The 19,298-nt window shown below is 45.5% G+C and overlaps 1 protein-coding gene across 3 annotated transcripts in view; it reads left to right on the forward strand.

Annotated features, from left to right (window-relative positions):
* The window catches only part of ASB9 (ankyrin repeat and SOCS box containing 9), a 32,144-nt gene extending 13,637 nt beyond the window's left edge, over positions 1 to 18,507 (forward strand). The window contains exons 3-7 of one of the 3 annotated variants that reach the window (XM_059050880.2): positions 4,480 to 4,587; positions 8,693 to 8,843; positions 10,551 to 10,685; positions 12,062 to 12,253; positions 18,296 to 18,488. In XM_059050880.2, the coding sequence (XP_058906863.1) occupies positions 4,480 to 4,587; positions 8,693 to 8,843; positions 10,551 to 10,685; positions 12,062 to 12,253; positions 18,296 to 18,417 (708 nt within the window). In that variant the 3' untranslated portion in view covers positions 18,418 to 18,488. Of the gene's footprint in view, positions 1 to 4,479; positions 4,588 to 8,692; positions 8,844 to 10,550; positions 10,686 to 12,061; positions 12,360 to 18,295 lie in introns of those variants that run through there. The other 2 variants (XM_059050883.2, XM_059050881.2) reach the window with 2 other exon arrangements.
* The last annotated feature ends 791 nt before the right edge of the window (positions 18,508 to 19,298 follow it).

The raw sequence follows: 19,298 nt of genomic DNA on the forward strand, positions 1-19,298 counted from the left end.
AGAGGTCGGAGATAATTCCAGGTAGAACTCTGTTTTAGAAGCCAGGGGAGAGGTTTCACAAGGTCACGATGAACAAGTGGCAGAGTTAGAGGTGGAAGGAGGTGGGGGACAGAGCAGTGCAAACTGGTTTCCGGAAGTCACAGGTGGTCTTTAAAAGCAGTATCAGCAGGATTGTGTTGGTAGAAAATGAGAGAAGGGGTAAAAGAAGAGACAATGGCGATAGACTATTTTCAAAAAAAAAAAAAGGAGGGGGCAGCAAAGGGAAGAAGCACATGGATGGATGCTTGGCAGAGGATCAGGACTGAGGGATGGGGAGACTTTGAAAGCAAAAAGAAAGTGTATCTCGAGAGAGCAGGGGACGCATGTGACAAGGTGAATGAAGGAACGTCACGGGCGTGGCGGGAGCTGGGGGGCGGGGGGGCCCGGGTGCAGTCACGGGCTATTGGAGTGCGCTCGTATATTTCTTCCTCAAAGAAAGGAGCAATGGGGGAAAAGAAGACTGGAGGAATGCAGAGAGGTTTTAGGGGTGGGGAGAAAGGGAATGTAGGAAGTTCTCACATCTAATGGCTTTGACCTCCTTGGTAAAGTAGGAAGGAAGTGATGTGTTCTGATGAACGCGAGTACGATAGGTGTTCATGATCTTCTTTTCTGCTGAGTGTACAGAAGGAAGTGATAGATGTAGGCAGGGCAAAGGATAAAGCCTCAGCTTCTTGTAGGCAGTCAGTTCAGCCTGGGTAGGCATATGATTTGGGGCTCGGACAGAAAGTTGCCAGGTACTAAGCACTGTGTCACCCACGGGTGCCCTGATATTGTACAACCCCAAGGACCCATCAGAAAGAGCTTCTGACTGTAGGCTGAGATTAGGGGGCAGACAACTGATGATAGAACAATTAAGGATAAGCTATTCATTTTTTTAACTGAGAACCCACTGTAGACTGGACCCTCTCTGAAGTAATGGGTTAAAATTTACCTTATAATAGTATATGATTCAGCCTTGTCAATAATTCAAACGAATTCCCACAGTTCATCTAAAGTCAAACTTGTACCTATAAATACAGTCCTCAGTTTGCAAAGGGAAACTTAATTTAAAGGAACTTCGTTGTAATGTGAATATGTAATGAGTGGTGAACACTTTTGTACTGTGAAGAGTTCCTTTTTTACATTTTCATTTACCTGGATTTATGTATGAGCACCTAAATGATGATTTAGAAATGGCAGTGGTGAGTGCAGTTAACAGAACACAATAAAGAATTCCTTTAAAGGACAGTCTTCTTTCATCTCAGGATCCGTCGCACAGAGAGAAATGCAGTTATCATTTTGCTGTGAATTTCTTGTGAACTCTAGTAGTGTGTGGGCAAGAGATTGGACAAATACAGAACATTGAGAGTTGGGGAACAAAAGGATTTGAGGACAGATCTTTGCGGGGATGCCTCTAATAAAATAATAATGACAATAATAAAACAGCAGATGCCACGCTGTGAAGTCCATGGGCAGTGCTTGTGAAGGGAATAAATGCTATAACTCAAATTCTTCTCGAGTCAGAGGGTCAGTAGGCATTTATCGAATACAGATGGAATTTGAGGTTATGAAGGAAGGGAAGATACAGTCCTGTCCCTCCCTGCACACAGCAGGCCTGGGATGACAAAGTAGTAGAAAGGATATTGGAATTTCTCATTTTTAAGCGGGTGATTTTGAGTCTCCCAGAACCCCTTTGCAGACCCATCTAAAAAGGCTCTGGATTTGAGATCCTGTAGACTCAGGTGTATATCCAGGTGTATATCAAAATGCATGAGCTGGGGCTTCCCTGGTGGCGCAGTGGTTGGGAGTCCGCCTGCCGATGCAGGGGACGTGGGTTCGTGCCCCGGTCTGGGAAGATCCCACGTGCCGCAGAGCAACTGGGCCCGTGAGCCGTGGCCGCTGCGCCTGCGCGTCCGGAGCCTGTGCTCCGCAACGGGAGAGGCCACAGCGGTGAGAGGCCCGCGTACCGCAAAAACAACAACAACAACAAAACCAAAATGCATGAGCTGGCCAGTCAGAGGGTAAAAGTCCAAAGGACAGAATGACTAGGGGGCAGACTCGTAAATGCCCACGAAGTAGAAGAATGTATGTTAGGAATGATGGTGAGTGAAGTAATTTATTGGAATGATTTTAGGCAAATTGAAACTATTCTGGGAAGCAAAGGTATAATATATTACCAAGATGTTAAACTATCCATGCTCTTAATTGACATGCCCTAAGGAAAAGAACTTTTATTGTACCTGATTTCTTCCTGTTAGGGGTAGATAAGATATTCCAAGATCAGGGGCGTCTGTGGAGCCTCTCCTGGAGTTCTTTGATGTTTTGCTTGGACTGGGCTCCCGGAGAGCACATTTTCCCAGAGGATGAAGAGTCCCAGCGCCTTTCACACACTTTCTTGCTTCTTCAGCCCTAGCGCACTCGAGTGAGCGTGTAATTGCCCCTCAGCCTCGGGACTTTCTGCCTCTCTGTCTGTGGAGGTTCACCTAATGCTTTGGCCTGTATTAGTCCAGGGCCATTGGAGTGCGCTCATATATACCGGTACGTATATATAAGAAATATGTGTACGTATTTCTTATATATACCTGTACGCATATAAGAAATCCCGAACTTAGCGGCTTAATGTAACAGACATGTATTGGTTCCCAGTGTCTGTGGGTCAGGAATCTAGACACAGTTTAGCTGGGTCAGGGACTCTTATGAATCTGCAGTCAGTAAGAGTGTGGACCAGAGCATCAGGCATCTTGAGGCTTGACCCCAGTCCAAATTCTCTTACATGGCTGTTGGCAAGATTCAGTTCCTTCTGGGTTTTTTTTTTTTTTTTTTTTTTTTTTTTAAAAAACACACGCTAGAAACTGCCCTTTCTCTTTTTCCTTTTAAAATTGTATTTATTTATTTATTTATTTTTGGCTGCGTTGGGTCTTCGTTGCTGCGCGCGGGCTTTCTCTAGTTGCGGCGATCGGGGGCTGCTCTTCGTTGCGGAGCACGGGCTCTAGGCGCGCGGGCTTCGGTAGTTGTGGCTCGCGGGCTCTAGAGCGCAGGTTCGGGAGTTGTGGCGCACGGGCTTAGTGGCTCCGCGGCACGTGGGATCTTCCCAGACCAGGGATCGAACCCGTGTCCCCTGCATTGGCAGGCGGATTCTCACCCACTGCGCCACCGGAGAGGCCCCCTTCTGGGTTTTTTGACTAAAAGCCTCAATTCCTGGCTGGTGGTTGCCTGGAGACTGCCCTAAGTTCCTCGTCATGGCCCTCATCAAAACAATGAGCCAATAAGTGAGAGGACAAGAGAGAGTGAGAGCAAGTTGGAAGTCAGTCGTCACATGGCCATAGGTATGTGTGTCATGAACTCTAATAGATACTGTCAAACTGTTATCCTGAGCGGTTGTATTATATGACACTCCCGCCAGCAGTATGACGGTTCCTTTTGTTTGTTTGTTTTTTTACATCGTTGTCAACACCTTAGTGAACTGTCCGATTTTGAGCCAGGTTAACTTTCTTTTTTTAAGTTGTTGGGTTTTAATTTTTATTTTATTTTTTAATTGAAGTAGAGTTGATTTACAGCATTGTGTTAATTTCTGCTATACAGTAAAGTGATTCAGTTACACATATGTATACATTCTTTTTAATGTTCTTTTCCATTATGGTTTATCCCAGGATATTGAATACAGTTCCCTGTGCTATATAGTAGGTCCTTGTTGTTTGTCTACCTTCTATGTAATAGTTTGTATCTGCTAATCCGAAACTCCCAATCCGTCCCTTCCTCAGTCCCATCCCCCATGGCAGCCACAAGTCTGTTCTCTATGTCTGTGAGTCTGTTTCTGTTTCATAGATAAGTCCATTTGTATCATATTTTATATTCCATATATAGGTGGTATCATATGGTATTTCCTTCTCTGTCTGACTTACTTTGCTTAGTATGCTCATCTCTAGGTCCATCCATGTTGCTGCAAATGGCATTATTTCATTCTTTTTTGAGCCAGATTAACTTTTTTTGTAAATTTTTAATTGCTGTATAATTGATTTATAATGTTGTGTTTGTTAATTTCTGCTGTACAGCCAAGTGAATCAGTTATATATATATATTAATATATATATACATTCTTTTTTTGATATTCTTTTCCATTATGGTTTATCATAGGTGAGCCAGGTTAACTTTTTTTTTTTGCGGTACGCGGGCCTCTCACTGCCGTGGCCTCTCCCGTTGCGGAGCTCAGGCTCCGGACGCGCAGGCGCAGCGGCCACGGCTCACGGGCCCAGCCGCTCCGTGGCATGTGGCATCGTCCCGGACCGGGGCACGAACCCGTGTCCCCTGCATCGGCAGGCGGACTCTCAACCACTGTGCCACCAGGGAAGCTCACCAGGTTAACTTTTAAAAGAATTGTCTTGTACTGAATTCATGACTGAAACCCAACCCTACAGGCCTGTTGCTTTGCATCCCTTACTCTACCCATTTCCCCTCCCCCAGGGGTGGCTTGTGAACGTGGTCACGGCAGATCGTGTGTCCCCGCTCCATGAAGCCTGTCTCGGAGGTCATCCGTCCTGTGCAAACATTTTATTAAAGCACGGAGCTCAGGTAAGTGCAGCTCAAATGACACCTTAGACACCATGACTGAAAAATGACGATTTCTATCCCTTCTGAATACTTTCCAATGTTTTTGATTAGCCTAATTTGAAATATGAAGGTTTTTTTCTTTTTCAAAAGTATTATGTCCATCAAGCTTATTTACTTTAGCGGTAGATGAAATACTGCATTTTTAGCTAGAAAGTCATGGTCTGAGCCTATATCGTTTTCTTTGACTGTCACTATTAATAAATAGCTGTTAGATTTCTACCTTCATTCCTGTGGCTGGAAGGTAGTGACATATTGTAGACAACACATAACATCTGGCTCCGTAAGACCTGAATAATGGTCCCAGACCATTTCTACCATTTACTAACTTTGGAAACTTGGACAAGTTACTTAGCTCGTAAGCTTTAGAGTCTATAGATGAGAAAAAAAAACAACAGGGAAAATACCAAAAAAATTATGTAGCGTATTTTGTGGTATTGTGAGGATTGAGAGGGATAAGGCATGTGATTATTATTTGGAGAATGGGAATCAGGATGACATATGAGATTCTAGAGAAGGAAGATACGAAATCATTGAATTTGAAAGTAGGGAACGGTACATCTTCCATGAACTTAAGTACCCTCTTGCTCAGAAGTGATGGGAACATCTGATCAGGAAATTCTGTACGGGTTTCTCACCTTTTCTCAACCAGTCTGTACTGAGCATTTATTATGTGCCTAACTCTAGATAAAGATTTTCAGGAACTTCTAAACTAAATGAGGAGACGACCAGATAAACAGGTAAATGGCGGCATGTATCACTAACTGCTTCAAAACATAAACCCTGAAATCTCAGTAGCCTCATATATAAAAGTTTATTTCTTGTTCAACTCAGACTCCAGTGTGGGTGTTCCCGGTTGGGTGGCTGTTTTCCAAGGGTGATTCACGGACGCAGGCTCCTTTCATCCTGTTGCTCCACTAGAAGGGGAAAAGACATGGAGGATTGTGAATGGAAGCTTTTTAAGGGCCAGTCTTGGCAGTGACATATGTCACTCTTGCTCATATCCCATTGGCCAAAATTCAGGCCATGTCTAACCTCCAGGGAGGCGGGCAAGTGTAGTATGCCTGTGCGCCCAAGAGAGAGGAATGAGTTTGTTTCATGCATAGTATCTCGGCCACAGCAGGCAATTACAATATGCTGTTTTTATCTGTTAGTTTCTTCTGTGTAACAAACCACCCTGACTTAATGACTTAAGACAGTAGCCATTTGTCTCACAGTTCCTTGTGTTGTTTGGACAGCTCTTCTGGTCTGGCTGCTTCAGCTAACCTCAGCTGGGCTTACTGAGGCATTTGAGGTTAGCTGATAGATGGGCTGGGGCAGGCTACTTCATGATGATCTTGGCTGGGAGGTCTGGGGAGACAGAAAATCTCTACATGGTGTGTCATCCTTTAGCAGGTGGCCCAGGCCTGTTCACATGGTAGCAGGGATTCCAAGAGCAGCAAAAGAGGGCAAGCTCTCTGCTTGCATCACGCTTGTTAACTGTCCCAATGACCAAACCAATTCATGTGAGCAAGCCCAGATTCAAAGACTGGAAAGATAGTCTCTGTCTTGGGATGGGAGGAGTTACGAAGCCACTCTGCAAAAGGATATGCATCCTGGGCAGAGAATCTGTGGCCATATTTTGCAAACTACTGCAGTGTAATAAGTATTAATAGTAAGGGGATTGTTGGGAACACATAGAAGTGTTCGTAACCCATTTATTTCTGATGGAGAGGGGGAGTCAAAAGATGCTTCCTACAGGAAAGTGATGTTATAGTTGAAACCTAAAGGACCTGTTTAAGTTAGTCAGCTCAACGGTGGGCTGGGGAAAATAATGGACTTCCCACCCACTGGGAACAACAAACGTAAAGGCCTAGAAGTGAAAGTGGGGGCTTCAAATCTTTCCTTCAGATCATTCCTTAGAGACTTCCCTTGTGGCGCAGTGGTTGAGAATCCGCCTGCCAACGCAGGCGACATGGGTTCGAGCCCTGGTGCGGGAAGATCCCACATGCCGCGGAGCAACTAAGCCCGTGCGCACGACTCCTGAGCCTGCGCTCTAGAGCCCACGAGCCGCGACTACTGAGCCCGCGCGCCTAGAGCCCGTGCTCCGCAACTAGAGAAGCCACTGCAATGAGGAGCCTGTGCACTGCAACGAAGAGTAGCCCCCGCTTGCTGCAACTAGAGAAAGCCCATGTGCAGCGACGAAGACCCAACACAGCCAAAAATATATAAAATAAATGCATTTTTTAAAAAGTGAAAAAAATAATTCCTTATAGCAGCAGAGTAGAGCAGGTGAGAGGGGTCAGAACACAAACAAGCTTGCTGACCATGCCAAGAAAATGGGCTTTGTCCTGAGAGCAGCCGAGAGCCATAGATGAGTGCATCATGAGGTTTATATTTTGGTTAAGAAAACATACCCCAAACTTGGAGACAGGGCCAGGACTAAGCAGAGGCAAGAAAGGAGCCCAGGGTGCAAAGTCTAAAGAGCTGCTCAGTGTCAGGGTCGTTCAGCACTTTTGTAACCCTGGGAGCAAGTGTCTCCTTAAAGTTTGCACCCTGGACATCTTTCATGCATCACTAGTCGTGGCCTTGCGTGGAAATAGGGCATGAGAATGACGTCCCTGTCTTCACAGTATCATCGTTTAACAGGTTTAACAAATAATTCCTTGATAGAGGAAAATGCATCTGCATTTGGCTTTGCTCTTTGCCCTTCGATTATAGCCCAAACACTGTGAAGTTAGACGGTAACTTGTAAGTTTCAGTCTGATTTCCAGTGTTAGAAAAGATAGCCCCAGCGATTATAGTTTTATGGCCCTATAGGATATTAACCAGTTTTGTATCTATTAGCAAATTTATTTCAGCCTTGCATTGACTGACTATATAAATTCTCCTTTTAGCCATCCTTGCCATTTTACTGGTTCCCTCATTAATGAATGAGCTGAATAAAATCTTTGGCCTGTGTTCACTCTATATTTGGATGAAAGTGATGTTTTTAAATTTATTTACTAATTTATTTTTGGCTGTGTTGGGTCTTCGTTGCTGCGCATGAGCTTTCTCTAGTTGTGGCGAGTGGGGGCTACTTTTTGTTGTGGTGCACGGGCTTCTCATTGTGGTGGCTTCTCTTGTTGTGGAGCATGGGCTCTAGGCGCGTGGGCTTCAGTAGTTGTGGCACGCGGGCTCAGTAGTTGTGGCTCATGGGCTCAGTGGTTGTGGCTCGCGGGCTCTAGAGCGCAGGCTCAGTAGCTGTGGCGCACGGGCTTAGTTGCTCCGTGGCATGTGAAATCTTCCCGAACCAGGGATCGAACCCATGTCCCCTGCATTGGCAGGTGGACCCCCAACCACTGTGTCACCAGGGAAGTCCCAAAAGTGATATATATTTTTATGTATATTTTAAATTTTTGGCTGTGTTGGGTCTTCGTTTCTGTGCGAGGGCTTTCTCTAGTTGTGGCAAGTGGGAGCCACTCTTCATTGCGGTGCACACGCCTGTCACTATCACGGCCCCTCTTGTTGCAGAGCACAGGCTCCAGACGCGCACGCTCAGTAGTTGTGGCTCACGGGCCCAGTTGCTCCGCGGCATGTGGGATCTTCCCGGACCGGGGCTCGAACGCGTGTCCCCTGCATCGGCAGGCGGACTCTCAACCACTGCGCCACCAGGGAAGCCCCCGAAAGTGATATTTTTAAATTAAAAAATAATAATACATTAACAATTTTCAAAGGTTACTCTAACTTCTGTGGGGAAATTGGATTGGTGTGGGATGGGCCTAGGATAGCATGTTTAAAATAAGGTGATGCGTGGGAATTTCCTGGCAATCCAGTGGTTAGGACTGCGCACTCCCACTGCAGGGGGCACGGGTTCAATCCCTGGTCTGGGATTGATAACGTGCATTACATTCCACACCTCATCCGGCTTTTCACAACGGCTTTGGGGAATTTGTTATTTTTGGTCCCCATTTCGTAGCTGTGGAATTTAGGGCTCAGACGAGTGAAATAATAGCTTGAAAACGGTGGAGAATGGTCTGAATGAAAATGAAAATGGTCTGAATCCGGGCTACCCCACCGCCCGCCTTCATGCTGGAGCTTTTCTTTCTAGGTGAATGGTGTGACCACAGACTGGCATACTCCCTTGTTTAATGCTTGTGTCAGCGGCAGCCTGGACTGCGTGAATTTGCTTCTGCAGCATGGAGCCAGTCCCCACCCGGAGAGCGATCTGGCGTCCCCCATGCACGAAGCTGCTAAGAGAGGTAAATCTGTTGAGAACTTAAGTTTTCCACCCCCTCCTTCGAGGGACATCCTATTGTTTAAGGGAAGAAGGACAAGGAGGTATATGGAGCAGTTGTTCTCAATGTGTGGCTCCTGGGACCAGAAGCGTCAGCCTGACCTGGCATGCAAATGCAGATTCTTGGGCCCCATTCCAGACCCAGTGAATCAGTAACTTTGGGGGTGGGGTCGAGCTATCTGTGCTTTGCTTAACAAGCCCTCCCAGTGATTTCTGATGCACAGCAAGTTTGAGAAGCACCCTTCTAGAACATTTGGAATGTTGCTCACTGCTGTGTTTCCGGAACAGGACCTGGCATATAGTAGACTCTCCGTCAGAATTTGTGGAATGTGTTGTTGAACCCATGACCCCATAAAGTCAGGTTATTTTATAAAACAAATTATAGTCTTCTGTTTGAAGGCCTTAAAGAATATCGTCTCAGGGCCACCTAAGTTTGCTAAGTGAAACAAACTTGCAGTTTTGGGAAATATAAGATGTTATGTACAGTTTGGGGTAAGTCTCCCCATCTCCAGGTTTGTTGAGGTATAATTGACCAATAAGATTGTATATATTTAAGGTGTACAGTGTGATCATTTGATATACGTATGCATTGTGCAAGGGTAACCATAATCAAGCTAATTAAAACACATCCATTGCCTCATCGAGTTACCTTTTTTTGTGGTGAGAACATTTAAGACCTGCTCCCTTAGCAAATTTAAAGTACAGTTTACACAGTATATAGATTATTAACTGTCGTCCCCGTGCTGTACATTAGATGCCCAGAACTTATTCATCTGGGATAATTCTTTTCATAAAGCCACAGTTTTCCTGCTCTTCTTCACTCGGAGACAAAAAATAAAATTGTAAGTTTTGCTTTTCTCTGGTATTTCTCCTCCTCCTCAACATCATGGTGACCGTACCTTGCCCCGAGGGCTATTTCCGCAGCGGCTTCGCAAAACGGCTTGCCATCATCTTTACAGCGGCCCCATTTGACTGGATCCACCCATATTATAATTATCTCCCAAAGCACTGGCATTTCTTCACGAGGAGACATGTTAACTCGTCCTATGCACTGGACACATAGCGCTAAAATGGTGTTAACAAGATAAGTGCAAAAGAGCAGTGTTTCAAGTATGATGTCCTAGACCAAGGAACAGTGACTCTGCTTTCACCAAACCCAGTTGGCCACCCTGGGCCTCACTCACGTTGGGTTTGGCACCTTCTTCGAAGCCTCGCCCGTGCCCACCGTGGCCTGTCCGTCCCAGGGCCTGCCCTCGGTGAGGTTGTAACTCTCCCTCCGTGTCGCCCGGTCCGCTCTGCGCCCTTTCTCCTCCACGTCCGCCTCTAGTCCCTGTTGTTTCATACCTCTCCTCAGCGCTCACTTTGATTTCCGTGAGCAGGCTGATTACAAAGCCACCAACCATTGAAAAAGGTGGGTGGCTGCTCGTTGCTTACCGTGGCTGGTAAACTCACGTGGAGTTCCACCCAGAGCTACAGATGTCGTCTTACAGTCAACCCATGAACTGGTGGCAGTGTTGCGTGCGAGCAGGCCCTGTTCTAAACAGAGGAAACAGCTTTTGGTCGCTGCGTTAAGTTGTTGGAAAATGTAAACACACACAAAAATGGGTGAGGTGGTGTTTCCCTAGCTGCGAGAACTTGTGGTGTAACTCTTCTCTCCCACTTTGGGCTGCAGGCCACGTGGAGTGCATTGAGTCTCTTGTGGCTCATGGGGGCGACGTTGACCGTAACATCAGCCACCTGGGCACACCGTTGTATTTGGCTTGTGAAAATCTGCAGGTGGCCTGTGCCAGGAAGCTTCTGGAATCAGGTACAACCCAAAGCGAAACATAACAAGGAAAGTAAATGAAAAGCAAATTAAAGGTATTTGAAAGCTCTTTCTGTTGTAGCAGAGGAGAGAGCATGGGCGATGGAGTCGGAGAAGATCCGAGTTCATATGGACTGTGTTTCCGTGGGGAGTTAGTTTAAACTGTTTCAACTTTAGTTCTCTCGCTTGTAATGAGAATAGTGATAATAATGATAATGATGATGACATCTCCCAGGATGGTCCTCAATGGTTATTAGTTTCTCCTCCCTCCCTCTGGCCACTGATATTATTAGGCCCCGCGTAACTTGCACAGCTGCTGGATTAGGGCTGAGTCTTCAGATTTGGGGCCGCCTCCACCAGTTCTCTTTGATTTGGAAATAGAACTTGCCCCATTTTTAGTCCACTGTAAATATTATATTTTTGAAAAGTCGTAGGTCGCGGCATTCTTTTTCACCTTCCTCCTGTTATCCAGCCCCTTATTCAACACTTGGGATACCACTTGATCCCCTCTTTAATTATTTGAGTCCTGGTTATTCTTTAAAAGTCCAGTGATCTTGCCCTCTGCCGAATGCTGTTCCGGCTCTCATTGCCTTCTACTCACTTGGCAGCCATTACCATGAATTAGGAGATAGGTTCTCTCCCCTTCTCTCCCTCTCTTTCTTCTGTTACCCTAGGTGGATCTTAAGCTCCTAGTCAGGAAAGGGCCATGTCTGGCGTACGTCACAAAGCTAAGACCAATACAAGAACAATTCAGTTAACATCTAGAGGGACAACGGCTCGGGCAAAGTCATATGTCCCCACACACATCACTGGAGCAGGGATTTGTTGAGAGGGTAAGGGTGGAATTGGGTGGGGGTGGTCCTCGCATTCTGCCTTATCCCCGAAGAGGAGGGCTTAGCCACCTTCCCTGTGATCTTGGGATCGGCCACCCCAATCTAGGCAGTGCTGCCGTAATTGATTGCCATTCACCGTCCAAATCACATGGTCCCAAGTCTGTGGTTTAAACCTCACGGCAGTGGCTCGGCATGTAAATGTGCCCGGCCTGTACTGGCTAATGTTTGGGCTCCATTAATAATGCATGTGCAGCTTTCGTGCCCCCGGGATTCTTCTTGCATGTGTCACACCTGTGTAGAGTGCTCAGAGGCGAGGTTTTCAACCTCATATGTCACAGAGCTCATGTCGTACGTCCAGTCACATTGTCAGGTGGCATCTTCCCCATATTATTAAATGGAATCAAGTCATCTCCTGTGTTCTCAGGAGAACTGCTGTGCCTGCCATGGATGCCCTTTTGTTAGGGAATGTTGACGTGCAGTGCTTTTGAGAAGGGGATGCTTGCGCTCTGTTCCTTGGCTGACTCTGTTGTTCTCGTGACTATTTAGGAGCGAGCGTGAATCAAGGCCGGGGGCTGGATTCCCCTCTGCATGCGGTGGCCAGGGCGTCCAGTGGGGAGCTGGCCTGCCTGCTCATGGACTTTGGAGCAGACACCCAGGCCAGGGATGCTGAAGGCCACCGTCCCTTGGAGCTGGTGCCTCCAGAGAGCCCCCTGAGCCAGCTCTTCTTGCAGAGAGAAGGTGCTTCTCCTTTGCCTGAATCTAAGCCCTAATCCATAGACTCCTGTGGTCTCTAGCAGGAGGCAGGTACTTACCGAGTTCTGACTTCGGGTCTCATGAAAAAGACTGTGCTCTGCCTTCACCAAACGTGGGGAGCTGAGATAGTTTAGTATTCAGCAAGATACAGTACTGGTTCTGTAATAAATAACCATCCTGCTCTTTGGCATGTCGGAGACAGGCTGTTTGGATGATCTCATGTTCATATGTGGGATAGGCCAGCTTTCAAAGAATTAAGATATTGTTTTAAAATGTTAAAGTTACCTAAGACATGCTGTATATAAAAAAAAATTTTATTGGGGTATAGTTGATATACAATGTTGTGTTAGTTTCAGGTGTACGACATGCTTTATTTTTTTTAAGTTTATTTAATTGAAGTATAGCTGATTTGTAATGTTACGTTTATTTCAGCTGTACAGCAAAGTGATTCGCTTATACATATACATTCTTTTTCGTATTCTTTTCCCTTATGGTTTATCACAGGATACTGAATATAGTTCCCTGTGCTCTACAGTAGGACCTTGTTTATCCATTCTATATATATATACTAGTTTGCATCTGCTCACCCCAAACTCCCAATCCATCCCTCCCCCGTCCCCCCTCCCCCTCGGCAACCACAAGGCTGTTCTCTATGCCTGTGAGTCTGTTTCTGTTTCATAGATAAGTTCACTTGTGTCATATTTTAGATTCCACATATGAGTGATATCATAGGGTATTTGTAAGCCACGCTTTAGAGTGATGCAGCAGAAGCGTCTTTGGGGTTGTACAATGCCCCAGGATGTCTTACTGCAGTACAGATGAGCTGAACTACTGGGCATTTGGCTTCTGGGATGGAGGGTAAGAATGCAACTCATTGACTGTTACACGGTATTACGTTCACGATGCCCAGCAATCGGAAGACATTTACCATGGGTTTGGCCAAAAAGTTCGTTCGGGTTTTCCGTGACATCTTATGGAAAAATCCGGACGAACTTTTTGGCCAATCCAATATAATAAGTTAATCAACACTGAGTCCACACTCCTCTATAAATAAAAACGGACACTCCTGACCCAAACCACTAAACACTGGGGTTGAGCAGTGTGCAAGGGGGTAGGGACACTTCCCTGGGCTGCGAGGTCACGGGTGGGCTGGGGTGGGGAGCAGAGACCCCTCAGACTGCATTCTTACTTGTCCCTAGAGGTGGAGAGCAGCCAGCTCACGACCTGCTTTTTTTTTTAACCGGAGTGTGGACTTCGTTGAGTCTTAGGTGTTGTGGGACTTTGAAGCAGGCTTCCCTACTAGAAGGATTCTTTGTTTTTATTTTTTATTTTATTTAATTAATTTATTTTTGGCCGTGTTGGGTCTTCGTTGCTGCACACGGGCTTTCTCTAGTTGTGGCGAGCAGGGGCTACTCTTTGTTGCGATGCGTGGGCTTCTCATTGCGGTGGCTTCTCTTGTTGTGGAGCACGGGCTCTAGGCGCGTGGGTTCAGTAGTTGTGGCTCACGGGCTCTAGAGCTCAGGCTCAGTAGTTGTGGCGCGCGGGCTTAGTTAGTTACTCTTTGGCGTGTGGGATCTTCCCGGACCGGGGCTCGATCCCGTGTCCCCTGCACTGGCAGATGGATTCTTAACCACTGCGCCACCAGGGAAGTCCCAGGAGGATTCTGATGTCATGTAATCTGGTTATTTTCTCCCCACATGCTGAGAATTAGGGCTCTGGGCAGAATTGTAAAGTGGCCCCTGAATCCTTCTTTCTGCTACACCCACTGCCCCAGCGTACTTGTGGCCATAGACTGCCTTGGGGCCCCCCAAACAAGGCCTGTGCTCCCTGAGCCGAGGCACAGGAACAGTCCAATAGAAACCCCTTTATGAGAAGCAGTGGGGTCACCCCCGGGCAACTCTGCCCACACTTAGACAATTTCTTGTTTTCAAAAATTTGTATCTCTATAGACGGGGCCGATTTCTCCAGCAGGCACAGATGGAGTAATGTGTGGGGTCCACCATGTTTTTAGGGGCCCGCAGAAATGTTTTAATGTTTTTTTAAATCAGAAGGAAAAAAAATGAATAGAACTCAACCTGGGTTATATTCATCTTTATGCTGGCGCTTGTCCCTGACGTTGTATCTGGCACGTGTGATTAGTAACTTCTTTCAAAGTGCCTTAGTGAGAGGAGATTAAGTTCAGTTGCCCCACAGTATGCCCTTTGCAGCTCGTTAATAAATGCTTTGAGCACACTGGGAAATCCTTCATTAATATACGCCTTGAGTACACTGAACATATCTGGAAGGTGCCCTAAATTTCAACAGGGACCTTCTGAATGTGCTCTGAGGACCTGATTGAAAATATCCCCTTTCTTTCTTTCTTTGTACATATGTCTGTTTCTACCTCTCCTTGTTCTCCATCACCTGAGAAGTATGCAACCCAATTTATCCTGTACCTTGCGGTGATGCTATAGGAAATTGAAGCTGAATCTGGCCTCTGTACCCTGACACTGAATTAAAACTCGGAGACAGAGTTTTGGGTGAAGTAGAAAAGAAGAGCTTTACTACTTTGCCAGACAAAGGGGGCCATGGCGGGCTAATGCCCTCAAAACTGTGTCCCGACCTGGAGGGGGGGTAGTGAGGAGTTTTATAGTAATGGTTCAAAGAGGGTGTGATCAGCTCGTGGACGTTCTTCTGATTGGTTGGTGGTGAAGTTGGAACCTTCTGGTTCCAGCTGGTCTGGGGTCTATGTGCTTGTGGTCAGCATGCAGTTAATTTCTCCCACCTGGTAGGGGCTTCAGCATCTGCTAAACAGCTCAAAGGTATTGTTATGTGTGTCCCTTGAGGGGAACCAGGACCCTGCCCCAAGGCTGCACTGTTGTTTCTCTTGACTGTTGCTCCCTTGTCTCCACATCCCCTCCCTTCCCTAATTAGCATCGGTTGGAAACTGCTTCTTGGAACTCAGGGAAGGTCAGGGAGGCTGAATGAAGCCTATTTCCTGTAATCAAGAAGTGGGGGACATGGAAGGGCTTTTGTGCCCTGGAGCCCCACAGGGTCCTGCTTGGTATCAAAGTTAGAGGCCACTGTACCCTTTTGGTTGCATTCTCAACCCTGGCCACACAATACAATGACCTGGGACATGTGACTTTACAAAAACCAGATGCACAGGCCCCACCCAACAGTAACTGAAGCAACATCCCTGGGGTGGAGTTTAAAGTCCTCCCCGACCCCCCCCCCCCCCGCCAAGTCAGGCTTGAGGGCTACTGCTTTATGGGATTCTGAAGGTATACAGCTTTGCCTTTTAAAAAGTTTTTAATAACCAAAAGGGAATTCCCATTACAATTTAGTGCAGGGGCTGGGGATGGGAAATCATTTCCCATCTTTTTACCCTATGACAGGGTTTTTCAAGCTCTGCACTCTTTACATTTTGGACCAGATGGGGGCCATCCTGTCCTGTGCACTGTAGGATGTTTAGCAGCATCCCTGTCATCCACCCACTAGCTGGTAGTAGCAACACCCCCCCACAAATTGTGACAAACAGAATTAGCTCCAGATATTGCCAAGTGTCCCTAGGGAACAAAATACTCCCCCCGCCCTTGAGAATCACTGTCTTAAGATGTAAACACTTGGCTGAATACCTATGCAAGGTTTGTGCTAGTTCACTTTTCACCTGTGAGTTGAAGCACTGGGACAACTCTGAATGCAGAATATAAAAACAAATATGAAAAGACCTGTATGCACAAAACTATAAGACACTGATGAAAGAAATTAAAGATGATACAAACAGATGGAGAGATATACCATGTTCTTGGAATGGAAGAATCAACATTGTGAAAACGACTATATGACCCAGAGCAATCTACAGATTCAGTGCAATCCCTATCAAACTACCAATGGCATTTTTCACAGAACTAGAACAAAAAATTTCACAATTTATGTGGAAACGCAAAAGACCCTGAATAGCCAAAGCAATCTTGAGAACGAAAAACGGAGCTGGAAGAATCAGGCTCCCTGACTTCAGACTGTACTACAAGGCTACAGTAATCAAGACAGTATGGTACTGACACAAAAACAGAAATATAGACCAATGGAACAGGATAGAAAGCCCAGAGATAAACCCACGCACATATGGGCACCTAATTTATGACAAAGGAGGCAAGAACATACAATGGAGAAAAGACAGCCTCTTCAATAAGTGGTGCTGGGAAAACTGGACAGCTACGTGTAAAAGAAAGAAATTAGAACACTCCCTAACACCATACACAAAAATAAACTCAAAATGGATTAAAGACCTAAATGTAAGGCCAGACACTATCAAACTCTTAGAGGAAAACATAGGCAGAACACTCTATGACATAAATCACAGCAAGGTCCTTTTTGACCCACCTCCTAGAGAAATGGAAATAAAAACAAAAATAAACAAATGGGACCAAAAAGCTTTTGCACAGCAAAGAACCATAAACAAGACGAAAAGACAGCCCTCAGAATGGAAGAAAATAATTGCAAATGAAGCAACTGACAAAGGATTAATCTCCAAAATTTACAAGCAGCTCGTGCAGCTCAATATCAAAAAAACAAACAACCCAATCCAAAAATGGGCTGAAGACCTAAATAGACATTTCTCCAAAGGAGATAGACAGATTGCCAACAAACACATGAAAGGATGCTCAACATCACTAATCATTAGAGAAACGCAAATCAAAACTACGATGAGGTATCACCTCACACTGGTCAGAATGGCCATCATCAAAAAAATCTAGAAACAATAAATGCTGGAGAGGGTGTGGAGAAAAGGGAACCCTCTTGCACTGTTGGTGGGAATGTAAATTGATACAGCCACTATGGAGAACAGTATGGAGGGTCCTTAAAAAACTACAAATAGAGCTACCATACAACCCAGCAATCCCACTACTGGGCATATACCCTGAGAAAACCATAATTCATAAAGAGTCACGTACCACAGTGTTCACTGCAGCTCTATTTACAATAGCCAGGACATGGAAGCAACCTAAGTGTCCATCATCGGATGAATGGATAAAGAAGGTGTGGCCCATATACACAATGGAATATTGTTCAGCCATAAAAAGAAACGAAATTGAGTTATTTGTAGTGAGGTGGATGGACCTAGAGTCTGTCATACAGAGTGAAGTAAGTCAGAAAGAGAAAAACAAATACCGTATGCTAACACCTATATATGGAATCTAAAAAAAGAAAAAGAAATGGTTCTGAAGCACCTAGGGGCAGGACAGGAATAAAGATGCAGATGTAGAGAATGGACTTGAGGACATGGGGAGGGGGAAGGGTAAGCTGGGACGAAGTGAGAGAGTGGCATGGACATATATACACTACCAAATGTAGAATAGATAGCTAGTGGGAAGCAGCCGCATAGCACAGGGAGTTCACCTCTGTGCTTTGTGACCACCTAGAGGGGTGGGATAGGGAGGGTGGGAGGGAGACACAAGACGGAGGGGATATGGGGTTATATGTATATGTATAGCTGATTCACTTCGTTATGAAGCAGAAACTAACACACCATTGTAAACTCCAATTAAACTCCAATAAAGATGTTAAAAACAAAACAAAACAAATATGACTTCAGGTAACATATATGCTTCACTGATAGCTTCTTATATTTGAATATCTTAAAATTGCTAAATTATAAAAGTATTTGCATCCAGAAATAGGACCTTATTTTTTTTTTAAGGTAAAGAGAAGAAAGGAAAGGCATTAAACATGGATTTTCTTGTCATTGCTGGGAATTCCATACTTTTGTAATTCCAAAGTTAGCTCCCATAAGCCTCCATTGGTGAGACTGAGCTTTGAAGGTCTTTGTTCTAAATCAAAACCTAGCAAACTCATTTCAGTGAGATACCAGAAAAGAGAGAACATGGCCTAAAAATGCCTCCTACAAAAAGCAGAGCATGGTCTTAAGCTGCACCATATTATTTCCTTATAATAGTGTCATAGCTTGTATGCTTTCAACGAAGGAAGGGAAAAGTCTTAGATCAGTGAAACCCATGGGTGACTTGTCTTATCATCTTTCTCCAGGGCCCCCTTCTTTGATGCAGTTATGCCGCCTTAGAATTTGGAAGTGCTTTGGGATCAAGCAGCATCATAAGATCACCGGACTCAGCCTCCCTGAGGAGCTGAAATGGTTTCTCCACATTTAAATGTGTCAAGGGAATGGCGTGACAGACAACAGGCAAACGTTATCGAGTGTTGAGGCCACTGGGATTTTAAAATAAAGGGACGTTTATTAGAGTTTGGCTAGTTTTTGGTTTTTTTTTTTTTTTTTTCAAGATTTTTATTTGTAAAGGAACATACTGGGTACTTTTGTGTTATTGGTCGGAGGGCATGAAAAATTCCACCACAGCCCTCCGCCCGCTGCCGCCTAGAAGAGGGTGGCTAAGATAGCACTTTACACTTCGCCTCATTTAGCTCTCACAGTAACCCTACCAGGTGGGTACTGTGCTCTCCCCTTCTCCAGGTGAGACCCTGAGACTCAGGGAAGTCAATTTGTCCCATTACCCCCAGTGAGGACAGGCAGCCATATTCGAGTGTAGGTTTTCTATTGCTAACCTGGGGACACGTGAGGGAGACAGAAGTTTCCAGTATCACTCTCCTGGCTCCATCTGTGCTACAAGGGAAAGAATATTAAAGAAGCAAGACATTTCTTGCACTACGTCTGACTGTAGGTAGTTTTTTTTAACCTTCCCTGTTCTTATGACAAGACCACCGCTGCCCTAGTATAGGATGGTAGGCAGTTCTCTTCTCAACCAAATGTCCTATACATATCAGGCATCTTCTAGAACCGTGCTGTTCAGTGCAATAGCTACTAGCCCAGTGGTTCTCAGCCAGGGGCGATTTTTCCCCTTCGGGGGTATTTGGCAATGTCTGGAGACTTTTTTGATTGTCACAACTGAGGGAGAGGGTACGCCTGGCCAGCGGCTAGAGGCCAGGGCTGTTGCTAAGTACCCTACAGTGCACAAGACAGCCACCACAGCAAAGCATGATCCAGCCCAAAATGTCAACAGTGCCAAGGTTGAGAAAC

This window comes from Kogia breviceps, chromosome X, assembly GCF_026419965.1.
Source record: "Kogia breviceps isolate mKogBre1 chromosome X, mKogBre1 haplotype 1, whole genome shotgun sequence".
NCBI classification, from domain to species: Eukaryota; Metazoa; Chordata; class Mammalia; order Artiodactyla; family Physeteridae; genus Kogia; species Kogia breviceps.